Source organism: Melanaphis sacchari, unplaced genomic scaffold, assembly GCF_002803265.2.
Source record: "Melanaphis sacchari strain LSU unplaced genomic scaffold, SCAv2.0 Contig2_pilon_pilon, whole genome shotgun sequence".
NCBI lineage: Eukaryota > Metazoa > Arthropoda > Insecta > Hemiptera > Aphididae > Melanaphis > Melanaphis sacchari.
In genome coordinates this window covers 7,671,785-7,696,524 of record NW_020271173.1, presented here as the reverse complement: position 1 = coordinate 7,696,524, position 24,740 = coordinate 7,671,785, and the positions used below count along the sequence as shown (strand labels likewise).

Below are 24,740 nucleotides of genomic sequence, written 5' to 3'. Positions count from 1 at the left end.
ATATATTTACTAATAATAAATAAATTTATTATCTATATCAAAAAAAAATTTCAATAAGTAAATATGATAATAATTATATAAACCAGCGGTTCCCAACCTTTTTAGTTTCGCGGACCATTAATTTTGTAAAAAAATATTTGAGGCTCATCCATAGCATACCTATATAGTATATACGTTTTCATAAAATTATAATATGTCATATATTATATATATATATTTATAAATAGTTATTAGGAATAAAAAATTTAAAAAAAAACAATTGTTTATTAAAAAAAAACTTAATTCAACTTTATCACAAGATAAACAATTTAATGTGATTTATGACATTGCTTATTCTTCACGAGAAAGTCAATATTTGGATTAAAACTTGTTACTTGTACACTTATTGTACACTATAGTTAAAATTGATTAAATATTATTATGATCAAAAATATAACAAAAATATATAATAATATTATTTCAAATATATATAATGTTTAATATTATACCTATGGCTCGCGGCCCAGTACCATGCTGCTCACCAGAGCCTGATTTACAAAATATATGGCCCAGGACAAAATAAAAAATGAATTTTTATTTTAACAAAATGATATATTACATTACATTAAATACATAGTTAGTGATATTCACCGGTGGGCCCCTTGGCCACGTGGGCCCAGGACAAATGTCTATTTTGTCCGTGCGTAAATATGGCCCTGCTGCTCACGGCCCATAGGTTGGGAACCTCTGATATAAACTTAACTTTGAGACATTGATCAGGGAAGCTATCCTTTTTTTAGGACCTTTATTGGCTATAGTTTCACTGGAGGCGAACAGACAATAATTTTAATCTGAAAGATCACGACACTATAACGTATTTTAAAGTTTTAAGGCATATTTACTTTATAGTTTTGAGCTTGTTAAAATTTAACATTATTATAAAATATATATACAGAATGTAGGTATACCAGACATTTATGTTTATATTACGTATAATAACATATTTTCAGGCATATATTAATTTAATTTCACATGTTTTTATCATTTAGATACGTATTTAGATTATATAGTAACTATATCAGTGCTGGATTTAGAAGAGGTATTTCCCGAGGCCCTTCTGAATATGCCCCTCCCCTCCCCAAAAAAAATGTAGAATTTATTGATCAAATTTATGGATTTACTTCTGTTTTTTAAATATGTATATTAAATATCATATAATATTAATTTACGCTGCAGTTACATAAACGCATAAAATATTTATATGATTTTTTTTTTCCATTTCTTATAAAATTTTCTGTCCTAGGCCCAGGCTTCACGGGTTTAGGTGTAAATCCGGCCCTGGTAACAGTGGTAACTATAGTACCTACTAATACGGTCGGTAAAGTTGTATCGTATTTTCGTTTTCATCTGCATATTCTTTTCTATAATCCAATACGTTAATTTCTTGAACTGCCGTTTAAGAGTTTTCTAAACTACTCGTATATTATAATTATGTATACAAGGGTCGTACAACCGGCAAGCTCTTGATTTTATCTTTAGCGTGCAATAATTATTCGAGCGTGGGCCCCGAACTCGTCTTGTCGCGTGACCAGCTACGTGTTCCCCGTAAACGTCAAGACTTCAAAAGTAGTATGATGATTTTAATCACGCAATAATTTGGAAATATCAAATAATAATGATGCATTATGCCATTATACATATTTTGGTGTACTGGCCAGGACGTCAGGTTTTATTCTAAGGTTTTTTCCCCATTCCCAATAAGGTAAGGTTTACTAGTCACTATGCAGGATGTCAGTGTCTGATACTCTGACGGATAAGGAGTGGTATAGTTAATTTGTGTAAATGAAGCAAATATTTACGTACATTATTTTGATATCATAATTTTATAAAGGACGAGAGTTGAGAACGTTTGAAATGTTTGAATGTAAAATAATTAACGAATAGTTTATTCCACTCGCACACATAAGCAGACACGGGTTGAGTCAACCACTACTGCAGCACTGCACTTTTGGTACACATTTCTCGTCGCTAACATCTGGCTTGAATAGGAACGCATTGCGCACGCGAAGCGTGCGTGACGTCGTGCACGGTTATTCGGGTGCGCGGAAAATACCGTGCACCGGCCGGCACTGGGCGGTCGGCTGTGCCGCTAATCAATAATGTTGTGCCAATGATGGATACAGAACGGAACAGATGATGTAAATAAACGGCCGGCGTGTTTTGACGAGTTACTGTGTCTACGGTCGTCGGTCGCGGTCGCCTCCGCCAGCTGCTGCTGCTCCAGTCGTTTGCGTTGTTCGTCCCGTGTACCGTCCGTCCGTCCGTCCATCCGTCGTACCGCTTGTGCCGACTGTCCGGACCCACTGACTGATTAACGGTATCAACGGCAGCGATAATCATAACAATAACAAAAATAACGTTATGGTGAGTGTAGCAGTTAAGTTGTATACCATGACCAGCCGATGTACCGAACGCGCGAGGACCTCCGATGGGTTTTGTCAATTTGTTATCGTGATAATAATAATATTAATAATAATATTATCATCGCCGATTTGAGTGTTAACTGTTAAGTGACGATGTGGACTTGTAGTGTCGTCGTCTCATTGCGCGACAACACAATATTATGTTAACAACGTTAAAATTAATTATCATCAGGGCAACAGGGTAGTGAATCTCGACCGTGTGCTTAGTAATATTAAATAATATGCTGTTTTGCGCAATCGTAAAAAGAGCCCAACTGGAAACTACACAGTTACAAATTTGTTTAATGTCGCGGCATAGCCAAATCTGTAGTTTTATGCTGCACATTTAGGTTTATTTTTACTTTCCGAATAGTGTTATTTAGATTATTTTTCGTTCTTCGAGGTACATTTTTTTTTTTGTCTGGCGATTATTGTCGTTTGAATTACGTTTTTAAAAAACGTTTTTCAGTTCTCTTATCATTCGATTATTTGAAAGCCTCCACGCACTACCGTTGTGACGGTGTGGCGGGTCGATAGCGTTTAAATGCACTGGAGTACCGACTTAGATGTTGTCCGTCACTCAATTACCGTGGTCGTTATTTTAGACTTCGTCAATTTTTAATGTTTATTAAACAAGCCGGTAGGAATAAAAAAAACATTTTAGTGCACATTTTAGAATTTTCTAAGTGCTCGTATGTTTTGTGCTTTTTCAAAGCTACGTGTCCTCTGCACTAACTGTTATTGTCTCCGTAGTCGCTGTGGACGTTTAGTCACGACGGTCGTTACCTACATAGTATTATTGTTACGATCTTCGGCGTGGCTGGCTGTCGATGGACATGCAAACGACGTCGTTTTGGAGCTCGAGAAAAAAAGCTGACGTCCAGTCCGTTCACGTAGATATTTGATCGTATGAAATTATCATCGTTTGTGTTTGTCTGGTTATCCAACTGGCATTTATTGTCCCAATAACATTGCATCATAACGTGTTTGCGATATCATATTCGACACGCGCCAAGTTCGGTCCGAGTGCTGTTTTTGTATCATCAACCGCCGAGAGGGTTTATCATAATAATAACATTGGTGTTATAATTATTATTGTATTGGGAATGTAGGTATTTACTTTCATGCTGTATACCAGCGGCATTCTGAACAGTTTTAAAACTTAAGGTAAAACAAAAAATTTAGGATCCACTTAAAATTTGAATTGTTATGTCGTAGGTATGAATAATTTTTTATCTAAACCAAAAAACAACATTGTTACACTTATTTATGTATTTCACATTATTTCTCACTGGTATATAAATATTGTATATATATATATACACACAATTAAATATAGGCAGTAACTGCGGCTAAACTACCAAAACGAATTGAGAATAATTACTCCAGTTATCCAGTTATCGGTAACGGGATAATTTTGTTTTATTTTCAATGTAGATATTTTACTATGGATGTTCGATTGGTAACCACGTACTTGGCCTGCCTATACATTGTGTTTCGAGGTCTCTACGGGTTTTCTGTATGAATTAATATTGAAACAATTTTCGTATTTTACATGGTAAAGGGTATAACATTTGATTGTATAATATCCTTTGCACAAAATATATTCATTCTGAAGCATTATGATAATGCATACATTGTATCAATAATGCATTGAAATTTTTATTTAGAATGACAACGTATCTTTATCCGGCGCGGAAAGTGGATATCTGGATGTATTCTACAGAGACACCTGTGTATTTTCCTTCCGTTGTGTAGGTAATTTATTCAAAGTTTGCTGTCTACAAAGGGTTTTACTTGTGAACTCTATGAATAAATAATCAAATTTATAAACATTGTTGGTGTGCAACTTCCATCTAGTGCATCAAAAGGGACTGGAAAATTAGGAAGTAATATTTGGTTATTATTTATTTTATTAAAACGAAGACTGAATTAGGTACCTTGCTATTTTCAATAAAATATTCAAATAATTTTTTTTACAAATTATAGTTTCGAGTTTAATAATTACGTGATAGATTTATAAATAATATTCTGTAATACTGAAATATAATAATATAGTCGGTGAAGAGGTTTTTAAAAACCGGTTTAAAAGACTGTTTTAATACTATAAGGGTGAGATACCTCTACATATTCCGATAATGTAACATTATGACATCATGTTATAAAAATGTTAGAATGTTTCTGACATTACGATCCATAAAAAAATGTATCAAGTTTAAATATAATTTGTTTAATGTCTGGCTTCTAAAGTTCATTGATTACGTTAGAAATTATTGTTTTTGTTGGTTTAATATTTATTTTTGGTTTATAGTTATCTGTACGAGTAAGTGCTTAAGTAAATACTTTTCGGATATTTCAATTTTTTATTTGTTGCTATTTTGTTTTGTAATCTATTTGAATATTAGTATTTTTTAGTGTTTACAGATTAAAATACCTAATATATATTTTAAATTTATATTTATGCACTTTTAATATAATTATAACTTCAAACATGTAATATTTTATGATATAGAGACTATAAATAATGATTGATAATCATTATTAATATTGTTGTTCATACAAACTACGTATTATATTACTCAGAAATCAATACTATGTTATATTTACAATCAGATGAATTTCAAAAGTTTTAAAATGACCAGGCGATTCATATCAATTACAGTATAATATAAATTATAATATTATTTGTCTAGTTTATTTATATAATCCGAAAGGTACAAATGTACAATGTTCAATTATGCAATCATTGAATTTTTCGTCATCAATTTTTATAAATATATATATTATTATGTGATATAAATATTAAAAAAAATTTGATTAATCTATAAATGGTATAAATTTATAATGCTTATGAAAGTAATTAAGTACATTATTTTTGGTTCAAATATTTTATTCCATTTTTTTTTATTGACTGTAGGACTCAAAAGTTGTGTTTTATTTAATATAATAATTAATAACACACGAAATTCGAGTTTAATACAGTTAGTAAATGGTAAATAATGTTAATTTTTTTTTATTTATTAGGAAATTAATATTATCAGCGTAGTCTGAATATTTTCACATAACTGCTAAATAATAATATCATTATTATTATTTCATATTATCAATAAGCACAATTGTTATTATCTTGTCGTTTTTGTCTCGTCTAGTCGTGTGTAATACGTTTTTATATGATTACCCGTTTATACGCTTTGCCACAATTTAAAGCCCTTCAGGGACGTTATTCGTTAACATACAATTGGTATACGGTTATTGTAATCAGATTAGAGTTCGTATTACTTGAGTAGGAACATAGCATGAAGGGCCTATATGGTATTTATTTTTTTTTGTAATGTAGGTTGATTCACGGTTTTTTAAACTTTTAAGTGATGGAGCCTGTAGAAACTTTATACTTTATTACCCAACCATCTAGTAAAAGTCTAAAGTCTGGACATTATAAAAGAATGTTGTAACGTTGTAATATGTAGTTTTCCTAACACATTAATATTTTAATTTAGTGAATTGTATTATGTATTCAGTTAAAAAATAAGAGTAAATAAATGATACAAATATGTATATATTATGAAATTGAATTTACGATTTTTGTAAATTATTTAGGTATGTATACTTCGTATATCATTGTACATATTATTTTTAGTTGATATAAATCATATATTTTATCATTGTTTAATTTGTATTCGATGATATTATCTACTTAAAGGGCTGTATAGCCCATAAATATTTAGCAATTTGATTTTTAAAGTAGTAAAGTACTAGAGTAATATTGATTTCATTATCCAGTATTCAAGTCAAACTTCGGGAGATCCTAAAAAATATATAATTTATTTATATTTTGTATATATTTTAATCATGAAATTATATTTTCTATGGATTGTATGTATATATAGTATATACGCTCCTAAATCAAAGTATAATGAAGTGAACAAGAAAGTTATCGGCAGTTGTTGTAGTAGGATAAAATATTCCTTATATTAGCACCGAGAGAAAAAAATAATTTTCAAATAATTTAATTATTCATAAAAACATAAATAATAATGAACAATAACTCGTAGTTTTTTGGCATTCGTTTAATTATTTATCTGAAGTTTAGTCATGTTTCAATAAGTATGTTATATTTTCGTTACGACGTCTATGGAGGTTTTATTCGATTAAAAAATATGCGTAAGTTTAAAAGTTTACAAAAAATGGTTTTTGTTCGGGTATTCGACTAAATAATTTAATGATTTCCATTGTACACGTTTCCGGAGTAATTTTTACCATGATATTTTTCGTTAAATTCAAAACGGTTAAAACAATAATGCTTATTGTTAATGCTGTTAATTTCTTTCTTTTTTTTTTTTTATCCATCAGACGCGCATACAAAGAGCGCGGTTACATGTGTGTACGCGCGTAAAAACAGCGTCCGTCGGGTGGTGCGGAAAACAAAGGATGACGACGACGACGACGACGGCGACGACGCGATTGGTGGCGCGAACGGGTTGGGTTAGCGCGAGTGGGGTAGGTTTTACTTTCTGCATGACATTGTTATCCCTTGGCCACGGTTTTTTTTTTCGATTCGGATGTCGTTTAATATTCGTAAAATATTATTACGAAACAATAATTATAACGTTTGGAATTAAAGGCGACGATAAAACCACGGCCTCGCGGCGTTCGCCCTGACGACTTAACGACGGTCGTGCTCTGGCCCCGGTCCGACGTTATAATATTATTATTATTATTATTATTATACAAATTAAAACCGATTACAATACGTCGTTTAAATCGCTATGCGCCGTATACCGATTTATGGGCTTTAATGCGTATTCGTCGCCGCGCCCTAACCGTGTCGGGCGTGCGGGTGGGACGAGCGGGGCGGGTGGTCATGTCGGCAGCACGTGTCCGACCGAATGACGCATGCGCTCAGTGCGGGCTATTGATCCTCTCGGGCGCGCGCCGTCATCCACTCCGCCTGTATTGCGGTCAACTCGCCAGGGCGGCGGCGGCGGTCACCCCGCCCCTCACCCGCCGCGACAATTCCTGTATCACCCATTTCCGCGTCTCTCGCTCGCTCGTTCGTTCGCTCTCTTCATCCGTTTCCTCTGCCACTGTTCCGTCGCCGTCGTCGTCGTCGGTACCACCGCCGCGGCGGCTGTTCTGTCCGGCCGCCGCTGTTCTTGGGTGTTTGTTTCGGTGACTATTCGCCGCCGCACGTGTCGTTGTCGTACCCGCGCCTCCCAAACATCGTTGCGCCCACGACGACGGTGACGCTGTGGTGTTAAACGACGGTTTGAAAAACAAAAAAAATAAATAAATATAATTCATATAGCTTAGATCGGTTATGAAATGAGTCCATGCCGATGACGAGCGGCCAGAATAAAAACCATATTGTTTGTTTTTATTTAATAAACTTTTTGTTCAATTTTCCATCGTAATAATGGTGTAACTTTTAAATAGGTAATAAACCGATTAAAAAAAAAAAAATAAATAAAAATATTGATTACGATTATATAAAGATTTATCGCCTATCGGGGGGGGGGAGGGGTATATATTATTTTTCGGTACTATATTACTTATTTTTTATATCTTATTATTCTTACTATGTTCATTATAGCAAAATTAATACTCGCGCGATTGAGAGTAATGTGCACACATATTATATGCATAATAAGAGATCGCGATTTTCTGATCACTTTGATTATTCTCACGGTGCTTGTTTAAGATTTGCTTAGGTATATGGAGACGCCTCTACATACGTTCGTGATTATTTAGTTTTTATTGTTTTTAACTACAAAATTATTGCAGGGTTTTCCGTTGTTTTTTGGAGCGAACAATTTTACTTTTCGTTTCTTAGTTAAGAGCTAGTATAGTTGATTATTCAGTTTTCAACCGTTTAAGTTTATTAATCAAGCGGTTATTATAGTTTTATACAAGTTATTTTAGCTTTATGCATTGGTGAGCGATTTGGAATAACAAATCGAACTTTTTTGGTTGAAGTGTTTGTTTTTTGTGATTGGTAATAAAAGAAACCTTGAAATCAAAGTCAATTTCTGTTAATTTTTGCTCGCATTAGTACAGTACTTTTTAAAATTTTTTTTATTTTCGTGCTTAGTTCATGGACAACAGAAATAAATAATACGTAGTAGTATAATATTAATTGTATGTGGCCTTTGATATTTTTTTGCATCAACATCGAAAGTATCTATTCGTATATATATATACACGTATATAGTTTGAATTATTTGTATGTGAAATAGTACAAATTATTTTTTCAATGGCTATAACAATTTTATTTTTTGTGGATACGTCTTATAAAATAATAAAGTAGCTTCAAAAGTGTTATGTGGCTATTTAATAACGATAAACTTATTTTGAAGTTATTTTTAAGAGGTAGTTTTTTTTTATTTTGTTAGTTGTATCCCCAAATAAAAGTTATCAATAGACGTATACTATGAAAAAAAATGTTAGAAATCTCAGAGTGTGCGATCTTAACTGAAATGAAAATCGTTTTTAAATTTAATAATTTACTATAACTTTCAAAATGTGAAGTTATGATAATTATAATTCAAAAGACTTGTTATAAGCTGAGTGAAGCAAGACGCGTATACTCAATACATAGTCGTCATTGAATCCTGTCTGTCTTTTTAATATATTAATATTTATGCAATTCATGATTTTCATCTCGTCAATGCGTGTGTAAAATTTACATATTACATATACATATCATTTTTAATTTTTATATTATTTTTATTATTTCATCACATTATTTCTACGTGGACTCGTGTCAAAGCATGATATATTATAATGTTACGCTGTACGAGCTTGTTGTGTTTATATATTGTATCATTATCATTGTCACATCACCCTCAAGCGTTTAAACATTATCATAATACATATAGGTTAAATAGAAAAACTTAAATTTTTTCCACTTCATTTACATCCCCATTCCCTTACAATATATTTTTATAATTCTATAAATTAATATTTAAATGTTTTTCTGCAAAGTGATCGTTTATATCGTTCTACCTAAGTCAAGTTTAAAAAAAAATAGCATATTTTATTATGCCTTTCTGATCAGTTTTATTAAGAAAATTGTAATGTTTTATTTGAATATTTGTATAATAGTTATAAAATGTGTATTACAATTTTATTGTAAAATTGTATCAGAAATCAGGAAATAGATACTTTACTTTGTTTTAAATAAGAATACCTAGTTTCCGTGCATGTCGACTAACAGTTACAACGTTTTATTACCATGCCTATTCCCTTCTCCCTCCCCCTATATAAATATGTCTAATTTGAGGTCGACGTTGCCTTAAGATTAAGTTTATAAATTCATACGGTTTGGTTAGGTTATTAAATGAAAACTGGATATTCTATTTTGGGGTACCCATATAATATTTTGTATCATTTATAGTACGATTACATTTTAACATTAAAAAATTAAACGTATATTATACATAATATATTATAATAAGATCAAAAAACAACACAGTGGTTAATTTGAGTTATATTAAAGCTACATAGATACTTCAATACCACACGATAAAATAGTTTCAAAAATCAAAATATTCCCATATTAAATTAAAACTTTGTATAACACTGTATAAAGTATGAACTTCAAGCTATTCAATAGCGAACTTATATTTTCAACATTATTTGAAGATATTCAGTTTATACTGTTTAATGTTCATTTTTTGTAGCATTAAAATTTATTGTAATATAATATGCACTTCACTGTTTTTTTAATGTAATAATTTTGATTATTTACATTTTATTAGATGATTTATTAACTTTTTAATGAAATGTATATAAAACAATCCCTTTATTAATTTTTTAAAATTATTTCAAAATATGTCTAATAACTGATTCCAAATTTAATATAGTGTAGTTCATTTGTATATATATATCCTATACACCTAACTATAAGCAGTTTACCATAAATTGTTTGCTATCCATTGTGAGAATAATAATATTCATTTGTTGTTATTATACTAGTCATAAGTTTATTTAATCATGCTTATAATTTAATTTATTTTCACTATTAGTTAATTAATCTAGTAGATAAGTATAGTTTTTAAGGTAGTATATGATATCTATATCTATATTTAGTATTATACATTGTGTAATTTTTGTGATTGATGTTACGTATAGTTATTGAATTTTTTTAATTTATTTTTTATTTTATTGATCTTATTTAAGCCCGGTAACTAAAGCCATTAGCTGTGGATAGAAATAGTAGGTTTTTTTTTGCAAGGTTTGTTGGTAAAGTTTAGTTAGTACAGTTGGAACATATGTGTATGTGTGTGGGCCATGGATTCGTCATTAAGAACTCGGATGGTCACCCATCTGAGAGCTAGCGATGCCGGCCGAATGCTTAACCTCAGAACACATTAGTGACCGAGGCAAACTACCGTGTCACATCAGTCCACTATCTGCATATTTATATTTACACGTTTTTGTAGAAAAGCAACTATAATGTCCAACTAATAATTATTATAATATACTAATATGTGTATGAGCCATGTTTAATTATAATTATCTATTATATAATATAGTAATGTAATTATCGTTTTGGTGTTGAGCAATAAATAAATTCATCGATTCGTTTAATTTTGTGGATGAGAAATCTCATGTAAAAGGCGTGTTTATGGACATTTTATCCAGTCTAAAGGGAGAGTCGTTTTCATAATAAGGGACGATGGTAAACACAGGTCATTGTTTCGTCACGATGTGTAAACATTGTAGGTAGGTACGTGTTTTATTTAACATATGGTCCGGCGAGGCGGGTGGACATAATAATAAGCCCGATTATGGATAATAATGCTCTTTAGTTTGGTCGATTTAATCGTGTCGCACAATTATTTATTAGAAAACGGTTTTATAGGCGGTTTAAATTAGATATTTATATTTTTACCTACTGTTCAAATAAGTGTAGCATGTAAATACAAATCGAATACACCAGTATTGTATTATAATATTTTTTCTTACGTATTAGGTAAGTATTATATATTGTATAGCCAATAAAAAATGTATACTTTTTATAAATGCTATTTTTAAAGGTAGTTTTTGTGATTTTTTTATGGTGTATATAAAACCGACTAGACCAATGAAATATGAAAAATGTTAAATCTCAACAAATATAGGTTTAAATGATTATAAGCACATACTACTTCGTATAGATATGCAGCTTAGAATATATTTTGAATGCAGTTAATATACCTTCTATTTATTTGTACTACATTATTATATGTAGTTGTAAGTGAAATGAAACTAACACTCAACACCCTAGGTTTGTAAATTTATACGAGATTTTTGTTACTATTTGTAATAAGTATGTATTACGCTTTTATTATATGGTCAGATAAGAACTAGTCCGAAACTAATATTGGGTGTTTGCATGTCGTGTGCAAACTTGAATGAATAATTGTGTCGGAAGTTAAAAGAGCAAAAGTATTAGTACTGGATAATTAAAAAGTTTTCTTTTTCGTTCAAAACGCTGATAGTAGGTCGATGCAAGCGGAATGGACGAAATATTTCATAAAACATTTTACACCATCATCCGGCTTTGCGACGTGTACACTTTCTAACAAAAGTTTTGCAGTTCTAAACCTTGCCTTCCTACTTTTCAGTTGCTTTTATCAGTGAACAGAAAATACCGGCGCGAGTCTTCAGAGCGTAGGCTAATTGGACGTGTTTAACCAAACTACTATGGCATTATTAATGTGAACTGTGCCAAAGCTATAAAGTACATATGTGCATTACGCACAGAATTGTTGTTGACCAAAGTTTGAGAATCAAAGACACTTTCTCAATGTATTTGAAATTATAAATTATAGCTAATAAATAATAATGAATACTGGAATACGTATAGATTTAAAATTTCAGATTAAATATAGTTATTGGACAAAGTAATAACTAAATGTTTTGAAAGAATACAGAAAATATTTTTTCTAAGACAATTCGACTATTATACCTATTTTTATTTTTAATTTAAATAATGTATTTATAATTAAAATTTTGATATATTATTTTAAATTATTTTAGTAGTTATATAATATATATAAATATGTTATATTTATCTTTCATAAATAAGACTGTGTAACAATGTTTGTTGTGATTTATTGACTTTTCATTATTATCATAAATGACATTAAAATCGATTATTTTATTTTATTTATTTTATGTGTCATTAATGTCGATTTTTATCTACTAACTTGATCACTCAAATAGCATTTTTTTTTTTTAAGAATTTTTATTTTTTTTAGTGAGTATGTACAAATGTATAAGAAGTTAAAAAGAAGTTAAATTAATATACGTTTAATATAAGTGTAATGAAATTTAATTTATGTAAAGTTGCAGTGACATTAATAATATTGGTTATATCTTCCAGTTATCTTCATTTTTAGTGTTGGTTTATCAAGTAAAATTAATTGTAATACCAAGATAGCTAATTGTTTATAATATGTATATAGTATGTAATAATTAAAGAAGCACATAAACATTTATATTATTTTGGTCATTTTATTTAACATTTTAAACTGAGCTACTTAATTCGTATTAATTGTTGGGATAGGCGAATTTTTGGTTAGGTATAATGTGCAATTTGTCAAATAACCTTTAATGATTGTAACAAGAGTAGCAATAGACATGTAAAATGAGTTAATAACATTATTGTTCGATGATAGATTATATTTTATTCAAGACAATTTTGTTGATGATTAAACGCGTTAAATCTAATGAGCCTTTTGTATATTATTCGTGGATACAACACTCACGATGTACAACGATACATACCAACGTATATATTATATATATATTTAATCTCATATTTAACCTGGAACAAGTCATTTTGAGTTTTCAAAATAAGCTTAAACTTTTTCAAAGAGACTTGAAAACAAACAATTATAACCTATTTTCGTACTTAAAAATAGAAGATAATATGAGAGAAATAGTAACAAAAATAACTGTATAAATTATATACCTATTTAAACTTAAGAATCTGAAAGTCTATTTCGAAGTTTTCAAGAATATTCCTTTTTATAAAATATTTAATTGTAAACATTATCGAAAATGTATGTATAAAAGTACCTATTGTAGTAGATAAATATAGTTATTAACATTTATAGAAATTTAAGATTATGGATCAATGGAAGATGACGAACTGAAACAGTTTTAAAACAGTAAAAAGTAATAAATTCCTAGTATTTTTCAGAATTATCGGGAATAACAAAATAAATATCGAGAAAAACGAGAATTTTTCCTGCAAAAATAGGTTTTGACAATATAAATTTTGTTTTGCTTTTTAATTAAAAAAAAAAAAAAAAATAATAATTGTAGAAACTTAAATCGTTCATTGAATATTTATATTAACATTTTATAATAAATACTATGCACTTTTCAAAATATTTTGATTGATTTTAAGCACTTATAAATTTTATAATATACATTTTTTATATTTATTGTAATTAATTATTTTCTAATTTTTTAAGTAGATAAACATTCTTAAATTATTTCAACGGTTTATGCCGGATACGTAAATTGCAATTCACCCACTCCTGCAAAAAAACAAAACAATAATTATTACTTGTTTGATATACTTAAAAAAAAATATTGTATTTTCTTTATGAGATAATTGTAATACATTTTATTGATATCGTCTTTGATATTTTGTAGTTTGCTCATAATAAATGTACGGACTCTTGGGACATTGTCAAGAACACCTCATTAAAAATATATCGTCATTTCTATATTTCTTGGAATCATTAGTGTTTTAGAATTTGATACGAGTATGCGTTCAAAAATTATAAAAAATTAAAGTCCAAACTAATAGTTAGGTATAAAATAAAGTGGGATATGTGATAACGAATAGAACTGATACTGAACGACATACTAAGTAGTTAGAATTAGGAAAATACTATTGTACCTAGAAAATCAATAATATAAAAACGTATTTTTCGCTAATATTTTTTCCTAATAAGACAGTATTATTGTGTTAGCAATTTATACGCATATATTGATTGAAATAAAAAAAAAATTTTTTTTATTTAATATATAAAATACATATTTAATATATTTTCAAACTGTATAAAATTTATACTATAAATGATATGTTTCAATTATCGGTATACAGCTTTATAAGCACATTTTATTTTATTGTAACTATGGGGCTGTGAGTTTGAAGTAATTTTTTTTTTAGATTTTTGTAAAATGTAGGTTTCTTAATAGAAAATTATTTATTTTTTTTAGATTTTCCCTTTTTTATTTAATTTTACAATGTATTTTTTGTATTTTTAAATATTTTTAATACATTTTTTAAGGCTTTACATGGAAAATTAAATTTTCAGCTTGAGTTAAAGTAGATAATTTGAGCAATGATATTTTGAACACAACTCTTAAAAGAAAATTCTATATTATATGTTATACTCAATATAAGCCATTCAAATTGTAGGTTTATAAGATAAAAATAACAAAATTGATGGGTCCTCAATAACTATAAACTTACAGTTATAGATACAAATTAATTGTATACCTAGGTAATATGTAAGTGTGTGTATCCTAATATTTTAATTTTTATCTAATTTTTTTATAATTAGATTTCTTGATAACTTACCATTTATAGAAAACAATCGAACAAATATCACACATATGAATGTCTTGTATTATACTACATTATACATTTTTACTGTTTAAATCGTCGTATACATTAGGACGTGGTTAATAATATTTTTCGTTTATATTTGTATTCAAACAAAGCATGCATTTAGACAAGTTAATTCATGAATCAATTTCTTTTAGTTTTATTTTAAGAGTTTGGCTGATATGTTAAACATATATTTTTATGGTTCAATAGTTTTGTTTCCTTAACACATGAGTAATTTTATACAACTAGTAAAAGTAATATCATATTTTGATTTTATCATCAGTTCAAACTGTTCTATTGATTTTCATTTTCATTTATTGTTGATTATTATTCATTAAATTGCAAATTTATGAACCATTTAAGATTTGCTTAAATTATATTTAATAAATATTTTGTTTTTGATATAGTTGTATGAGTAGTAATTTGTTATAACTATATAATATACGTATGAACTTCATTCATCATTGGCAGATAATGTGGTTGTTCATAACTGATGAAGTAGGTAGTGTAGTAGAGGCTAAAAGGTTATTGAAGTTATATAATGAATATATGATAAATGGTTTTATTCCTAAAGCTATGTTCTATAATTTTAAAGTTGAACGAATATTATAATGTTTTAATAATTTAAAAATAATTTAATTTATAATAAATTATCGAAGAAAAATAAATAGTATGCTTTTATGTTTAATAGTTTGCTATTTTATATAGACATAAACATTATTTATTGATCATAAATAAAGATTTATGTTTATATTTTTATGTTGTTGGTTGATGAGTGATGATTCAGTTATTTTTTAAAAACAATATATTGTTTTTTGAGTTGTGAGTTGTGACCTGATTATTATTAAAATAAATTAATATATTGTATTTGACATTTGTCATAAATTATAAATTTATTTCTGACAGAAGTATGTATTTAATATTCATAATTTCTTGGCTAAAACAATGTTTTGTTTATCAGGAGTGATTTCTATTAATTTTTTAAATTATGAATTAACAATTAATTATATTTAAAATAGTATAACATTAATATGTTCGGAATAGTTTAATAAGAATCATTTATTAGTTTAGAATATGTGGCCCTTACATTATTAATTTATATTGTTATTTAATATTAATAAAAAAAGCAGACAGAACATTATACACGTTCCAGATGTGGGCACTCATCATGCGTTGCTAGGTTAAGAATACTCTATTCTGTCGTATTCCATTGTATTCAGTTTGGGGTTATAATAAAAGTAACTTAGAATAACCTAAGTATTATCAAATTATAAGTAGAATTATAATTATAATTGTACGTCAGTTTTTTTTCAATGGTTTTAAAGTTAAATTTCATAATTTTAAAGCAAAATAAATAATAAAACACCTTTAAAAATTAAAAAAGTAAGTACTGAAAATACTAATTCTTAATTTTTGGTTTAATATAAAAAGTACAAATATTTATATGATTATGTTTATTATGGAATTGGTTTTACTTAATTTTAATATGACTATAACTCACTAAAATAGATAAGTATTGGAAGTGGAAACACTACGGAGCAACTATTAAATTTGTTCCAGTTATATATTATACACTTGTTTATTTATGTTAATGTTTGTGTGGTACTATTGTGTTTCGTTCTCTTAAAAATTTAAAGAAACATTTATTTGGGGCCCATAAAAGTTTGAAGTAAAAATTAATAGTTTAATTAAATACTTTTAAGTAATAATTAAAAGTTTATAATATGTATCTCCAAAAAAATAAATTATTTATATATTTTTTCTACGCATATAACTATATTATATTAAATATGATGAATTATAATGATTGAAAATGTCATCGAATAATTTTTATTTGATCTATCTATAAGTAAAGTAAAGTAATATAAGTAATTTTAGTAATATTTATTTTATATTATAAAAAAACAAGTATGCGGTCAATATTGATAAAAATTTTGGATTAATCTTAAACGACTGTAATATCTACAGATACCATTATTTTATTTAATATGCTTGAAAATGTAATTAAATTCTGTTTCATCAGAATTATATGGTTGTACTCTTAACTATAATTTATAGTAAAGAATACATTTATTTAAAACGAAAGGGTTATTCGACTGGATCTGTTTAGTTCAAAAAAAATAAAAAATAATAATAATAATATATAGCAACGCGAGAATACATATTAAGTTTGTAAATTACCTAATTAGGCACAAAACATAAAATAATTTAAATATTAATTAGAATATCGTTGATATAATTTTAAATATATTCAATTATTATTTGTTGTGTACATTTTGTTTATTACAATTTTGAATTTGTGATTTTTTGGGTAATTAATTTTATTCTGTATACTGTATTAACGGATTTTATGTTGATTTTAACATCAATCGTAATGATGATGAAGGCACACCCACATACTGTATATAATGATTGTGTGTTAGTGTTTTTTTGTACTTGAAAATGTCTAAAGCGCACATAAAACTTTAAGAAAAACATTCGGGAACAACGATTTCTAGTTATGGAAGACTACTCTCCAGTCATCCTTACAACTTTAACACCCGTTGTTTGTTATTAAATAGGGACAGGAGGGATTGGAACTGAAGAGAAAAATCGTGGAAAGCAAGTAGTAATTTTTATCCATTACTTTTGACAATAAACGGTTTGTAGGTTTTTCTTTCTCTTTATCACTATAATATACTATATATTCGTAATAAAAAAACATGTCAGAAAGATGGAAGCATAAACAATATTTTATAGTCAAATATACTAACACCGATAAGACCTTGTAATAAATTCGTTATTATCATATTTTATTTAGAAAATAATTGAAAATAATCTATTATGTATTCTTTGAAAAAATACAATTTAAACATGTAATAATGTTAATATAGTTGTTGTTATGGAACATAAAATATTTTTTAGAACAAAGTTCCTTTTTAAATTATAAAAGCTTTAACTTAAATAAATAAAGCAAATATTTATGTACGTAGTTCAAACTACAAAAATAATGATTTATTGCTTTATTTATAGAATACAGAAGATTTTGAACAAAATTTATCTCAATAGTCTGTTTTGCAGACTATCCTTCTATGTTAAGCACTTATATGATAGTTATTTTTTAAATAATATTTTTTTAAATTTTAATGTTACCAAAAACTGATATTTTAATTTTTAATTTTTCGTATTATTTATTTGATTTTGTTGCGTAAAATTATTTTTCTAATAATTAAAAGGTTCATTTTATTAACTTATATTTAAATTTTGTTGTATATATTAGTTTTATTAAAACAGATAATTACATGTGAATATTAAGTAATACGTAATCTTAAAGAAATTATATTTGTTAAATCTATAGTTATTTAAAATAATACATTAGGTATTATTGAAAAAAGTGTCCTTCTGTGCATCAAACCATACGCTTACAAGAACTTCGATAATGTTGCAATTAAATAATGATTTTTTTTTTTTTTAATGTATCTATTAGCTTCTGTGACAAGGTCTGTATTCTTTATTCTATTGACTAATTGTTTTTTTTATGAATATATTATTTATCTATACGGATAGGATACTATATACTTCATAAAATAAATTTGAAGATAATACGTTTTCATAAAAAGAACCAAAGATCATACGAGTACTATTAACTATTCAAATATTTACTTATAATTAGTATTATTAGCATCAGAGGCGGATAGGCCCACCGGGATACCGGGAAAATCCCGGTAGGCCCTCCTCTCTATAAGATTTTTTTTTTCCTACACTATTATAATTACAGAATTCGATATAGTCGCTACTCGATAGCCAATACTTAAAAATATACACAGGCACACAGGACAGAACTAATATGTAACTTTTCATACAATTTATACCTAATAAAATAAATAATAATATTATTATAGTGTTATCATAGGTATTATGAAAATGTATATTTAAAAATATTATAGCATCTAAACTTTTGAGTATCATATGAAAAATTAATTAATGAATAATGATTACATTTATAAATATAAAAAATATGTATTATAATATGTGTGTGTCTAAATGTATTTCTTTTATTTTTATTGGGCCCTTACGGTAATGCATTTCCCGGTAACATTAATTTAGCCTATCCGCCTCTGATTAGCATCATTACAAGTTGGTGAAAATATTAAAAAGATTTACCATAAATTTAAATACTAAAATACGTATGTCTCGCAGTATAAGAATAAATATTAAAAAATAAATTTGATTTTTGGTAAAAAAAAAATTAGTAAAATTCAAAAGATATTTAATATATTAATATTGATATCTATAATTATGATTTTTATATTTGTATTTGATTAATGGAGAATAACACTATTATTATTATTTAACTAAAATACAATGTATTTTTTAATTTTAATATTTTTCTAACAATTTTAATATACTTACAAATGCATTCGTTTGTAAAATGTATAATGTTTAGCAAAAAAATAAATAGCTATATTAGGTAACTAATCTATCTATGCATCTATTGTTATTTGTTTACTAATATCCATAGCTGTATGTATAAAAAAAATGTAAGCCAATAGTATTACTTTATTTAATGTATTAATTATTTTGTATTGGTTTTTATTAATTGTTAAGTTGTTTATTTATACTATTGAATAATACTTATTAATAGTGAATTTTTTGTATAAAATTAATATCGATTTATTCACTTGTTTTTAAATTGTTAAGTAAATATTTCTTATTGAGTTCTGTGTTTATCATAGGGAGATATAGATTTTTTAGGGAAATAAATATATTAAATAAGTGATAGATGATAGTTTTTTTAATGCAAGTCATATAAAATGTTTTTTACTAGGTATATTTCATATTTTTTTTTACAAAATATGAGTATTTTTATTACATTCTAATTATTTTATATAACATAATTAAGGTGTTCGTATTTCAGATTGTAGCCGACTACCATCTATACTAGTTTTTTAAATGAGGTTTTACCCCAAACGACCAGACCCTGCAGTATTATAAAAGATTATTAGATTTTTTTTAGTTTATTAGTTGACATATTTTTGCATTAAAGCATTTTTAATTATGGAGTAATCTGCTTAATAATTCAAATATTTCCATTTTTCTTCCGTATTTGATAAAATATTATCAAGTATCGTATTTAAATAGAAATTGAATTATTTAAAATGCTATATCTAAAGATATTAAAAAAATTGTTAATGAACAAATAATTTTTAAATAATTTGTTAATATTTATTTATAAATGAGTATTTAATATTGGGTAAATGTATGCATAACATGACCAGTAAAAAGTATTAGCGCATTAAAAACTATACAGAAAAGTTTAAAAATGAAATACTAAAAATGTTTGTTTGCATTTAATTATTTAATTATTTTGAAAACAAATTATATCACATTTTATTAAATTATAAATGTGAAGCTGTTTCTCATTATTAATTTATTTTTTTTTTGAAAATTACAGCTAGTGTAATAAATTTTGTTATAATTTGTAATATTCTTCGAGTTAAATTTTTTAAACAAATTGTAGAGATGTGATTAAAATAAAAATAAGAATAATAAAAAGTTTTTAAAATGTTATAAAGACCTGACATCTACCTAGTCGTTTATGAAAATTTTTAAAAATCATATCGCATCTATTTAGTTATAAATAATTGATTAAAATGTTAAAGCCTAATAAAGTTATTTTTTATTAAAAATTTGATGTTTATTTATTTTTAATTATTCTTTCAAACCTATACTTAATTGCTTAATTGTAAAAATGTATTTTCTTTCAATTTATCTTTTGTATCAAATTTCTAGGTTATAGCGGGAATATTTAAAAATCTTGGAGCTTTTTACGTTTTCTATATTTTGTTTTTTTTTGTAAAATAAAAATTAAAAAAAAAAGAAAGACAATCATCAAAACTTCACTTCAATCGGAATTTAAAATGCAAAATAATAGAAAAACTAAAATGTTTGTCATTTTTTTTGTTTTTATTTTTTCGTAATATGTGTTTTACTAAAATTATGAGTTAACGTTATTGATACTTGGAAGGTTTGTCAAAATGTTTTTTTTAGGTCAAACAGTTGTAAAACTTTTTTTGAAATCAATAATCATTGGATATACAATTGAATATTTTGAAATAGAAGTCTTTCATACAAGTTTTATTTTTATATCAGATTACAATTAATCAATTTATTTTAAGATGTTTCTTCAATTGTTTGTTTTGTTTTCATTCAATATTGTCGTTTATAATAATATCTATAAAGTATAAGTCAATAATCATGTAATAAACTTCTAAAATTTAATCAAAACTTTGTAGCGTTGTATTGGAAGGAGGAATAAAGTACTAGATGTACTTCACGTGTAAGAAATTACATTGTTTAATTAAGCAAGACATTTTTAGTAAAATTGACAGGATATTAATTGATTGAATTGGATAAAAACTCACTTTTGTGTAAACTGTTTATTGTTTAAGTTAACTTTGTATACAACTATACAAGTATTCATATAATTCTTAAAATTATTTACTGTTATATAAAATAAGTGAATAGAGAATAAAGCTGACATTTTTGTATTTCTTTATTATTAATATTGATTTTTTGTGCATAATTAGTTGAATAATTTTTTTGTTAATGTACGAATCACATTTATTTTTGTTCACAGTTTGGTACTTTAAATACGTCTGTTAAATGATGTATAAACTCAAAAACAAAATTATTTTATTTAAAAAAATTTTTTACCACGATTAAATCAATTGGTTTTAATTTTTTTAAATGAATTATGCCGATACTCAGTGTTCATACATTTTTATTCTAATTATATGTTATGCATTGTTTAAATAATAACCTAAAACCGTAATTATATTATTATTTTACACCAACGACTTGATTAAAAGTATAATATGTAAAACTGTATGAAATCTTCTTTATTTTTCGAAATAGAAAATATTTACAAATTGTATTTTACATATAATAAGCAAATGTACAATGTACATTGTAAAAATAAATAACAAAACATTGTTGCATGATAGAAGGGAACGTTTTGTGACTACTTAAATATACGAACTCAATGTTTGATGTTGAATACTTACACGATAATTACACTTAGTTATAGGTCATCGATATCTTATGGATTTGAAAACTTGTGTTAAATTATTTAATTTAGCGATTAAGTTAAAGTCAATTATTTAAATGCATTTACTGTACAACATTAGTTAAAAGTGAATAATTTATTGTCGTACATAACGTTAATGCAATACATTTTACTTTTCAGGTCCATGTGGTTGACAAAAGTGTGGAGTGCCGCCGCTGCCGTCGTCAGATGACCATGCGCCGGTCGGGTCGTTGTCTCGGGTTCGCATTGCGTCAGTGGTGCTAAGTCGAACCGCAGACGACAGTAACGCCGCAACCGTTTAATAACGTGTACGCGCGCTCTCTCGATCGAAATATAGTGAATGTCACCACACCGATCGAATAGAGTATAACCACTGTTATACCCAAGTGTGGGTGATAAAAATACTCGCTGACGCGTAAAATTCGGCTACAAGGTTTCTAGGTTTTTTTTACACGTTTAATAAAAAAATAGTTCGATGTGAACCATTTTCGCGGACTATACAATGAAAGAAGCATTATTTGTCACCGGCCTACTGCTGTTCATTGCACAGTGGTGGGTACCCGCGAACGCAGGATGGCAAGAGAACGTGAGACCAAAAATATCGGCAGTTCGAAGTAAGTTTTATTTTCATTTTTTCTCCTTTTTGTCTCTTTTGGTTAGGGTTCAATTAACGGTTAATTCATCGGACCCACGAGGGAAATGTTGCTCTTTTGGGCAGATGTAATTTTAGAAGGGGTGCTATATACTGCAGGGGTTCCAATATATAGTAGACTTCATCGCAGTGGATGAATCGCATGAATCCTATATTTAACTAGGGGGTTATACAAGTTTTAACCAGTGATTGATGAAATGATGAATCATTCGAATTTTTAAATCAAAAATATTGTTTAATACCTATCTATCTAAAATAGTCTCATATTATATTGGTAGTATCAATTTGTAAAACAAGAATTATCTTGTTTTTGTTGCAAATATAATAAATTATAAAATACTAGAACATTGCTTTTTTCAACTTATTAGATTATTATAAATTAAATCAATTGTATTTAGATTATAACTAATTTTACTTAGATTTTAATTTAAATATTCACATAAAATATTTGATTTTATTTGATTACATTTTATCTAAAAAAATGTTTTGTATTTATCTAATAAATAAATTACATATCAAGAAGAAATTTATACAATACTGTACTTAATATCGTATTCTATGATTAAAGAATTAATCTTTTTAAAGAAATGATATTTGATAGATGATTTTAATAATCTGAGTCTTTTGTAAAATAATAAATTACTGGGAACTACAGTAGTTATTCAATATTCGATGCTGATAATAAACTGTTCTTCAAAGAACATCTGTTCAGTTTAGATTATTTTGGGTTCTATAGTGTTGAATGTTGATTGTACTGTTTGTACGTTATACATACTCTTAATATTTTAATGATTCATTATTTTAATATTTTACATCACTGACTGTAAACATTTATTGTGATTTTTTTGTGGTTATATCAAATTATATGTTTTTATACATTAGACAAAATTAATTCCTAGAGTTTACAGAGTTTTTATTATTTTTTTTATTTCTTGAACATATATTTTTAAATTTTTAGATTTAGTCTTTTATTATTTTTGAACGTATATATATATATATATTATAAATTTAGACACTTATATGTTTGATATGACGTATTTAAATTTATAAAAATGTATTCATGATAATGTTTAAATTTTAAGAATAGTCGGTGATCTATTAGATTTTATAATATTTCGCAATGGTTAACTACACATTTTTTTTTTATAGTAGTAAAGTCGATAAAGTGCGTTTTTATTTTAGTATTATTGGTAATTTATTATAGTTACTATAAATATGTATGTAAAGTTTACGCCGAATGATGATATAATTATATATTATTATTATGACTGTATACGTAAGTATACTGAATTCCAATAATTATGTTATCTATAAAATAGAATTTAATATAAATTATATTGGTCAATGACGAGAAACATATTTTTTAATGACATTTTGTTGACTTTTTGATCTATTTTTACTATAATTTTATGTCTGACTATTAAAAAATAAATTTGTGTTTATAATTTAATTTTATGGTTGATCAGTGATCACTTATATAAAAGTTATAAATCATTATCCCATTGTAGATCACTAGCTACAAGATCTTTCTACGAAAAAAATATTAATCTTATATTATTTGCTTATATAATAGAATATCATTAAAGAATATTTGGTAATTTATTAAAATTTAAAGTTTTTAGTTGTTAATATCAATTTTTAGTTTAAATGCATAAGATTTTGAAATTTTTGATATATTATCTTACTATCTTAATTATTTTAAAAGCATAAGTATAGATTCGAATTTATTAATAAAATAATACAGTCATATTTATTTTAAATAAAAATATTAAATTGAAATTCTAATTCTAAGAGAATAATTATCATTAATTTATGTTAAAGGTGTTTTTTTTCGAAAAATATTTTGGTAAAATGTAAAAATATTAGTATATGAAAAATTTCTGTTAAGTGCGCATTGATTATGATATGATAGTAACATGTCATCTTTAGCCAATTTCTTAAATCATTTTCTAGATTTAT

At 26.7% G+C, this 24,740-nt stretch overlaps 1 protein-coding gene across 1 annotated transcript in view; it reads left to right on the top strand.

Annotated features, from left to right (window-relative positions):
• Positions 1–2,171: 2,171 nt before the first annotated feature.
• Positions 2,172–24,740, top strand: part of LOC112595919 (semaphorin-1A) — a 163,030-nt gene continuing 140,461 nt past the window's right edge. Inside the window, exons 1-2 of the mRNA XM_025341315.1 lie at positions 2,172–2,403; positions 22,289–22,743. Coding sequence (XP_025197100.1) covers positions 22,632–22,743 — 112 coding nt within the window. The 5' untranslated portion in view covers positions 2,172–2,403; positions 22,289–22,631. The remainder of the gene's footprint in view (positions 2,404–22,288; positions 22,744–24,740) is intronic.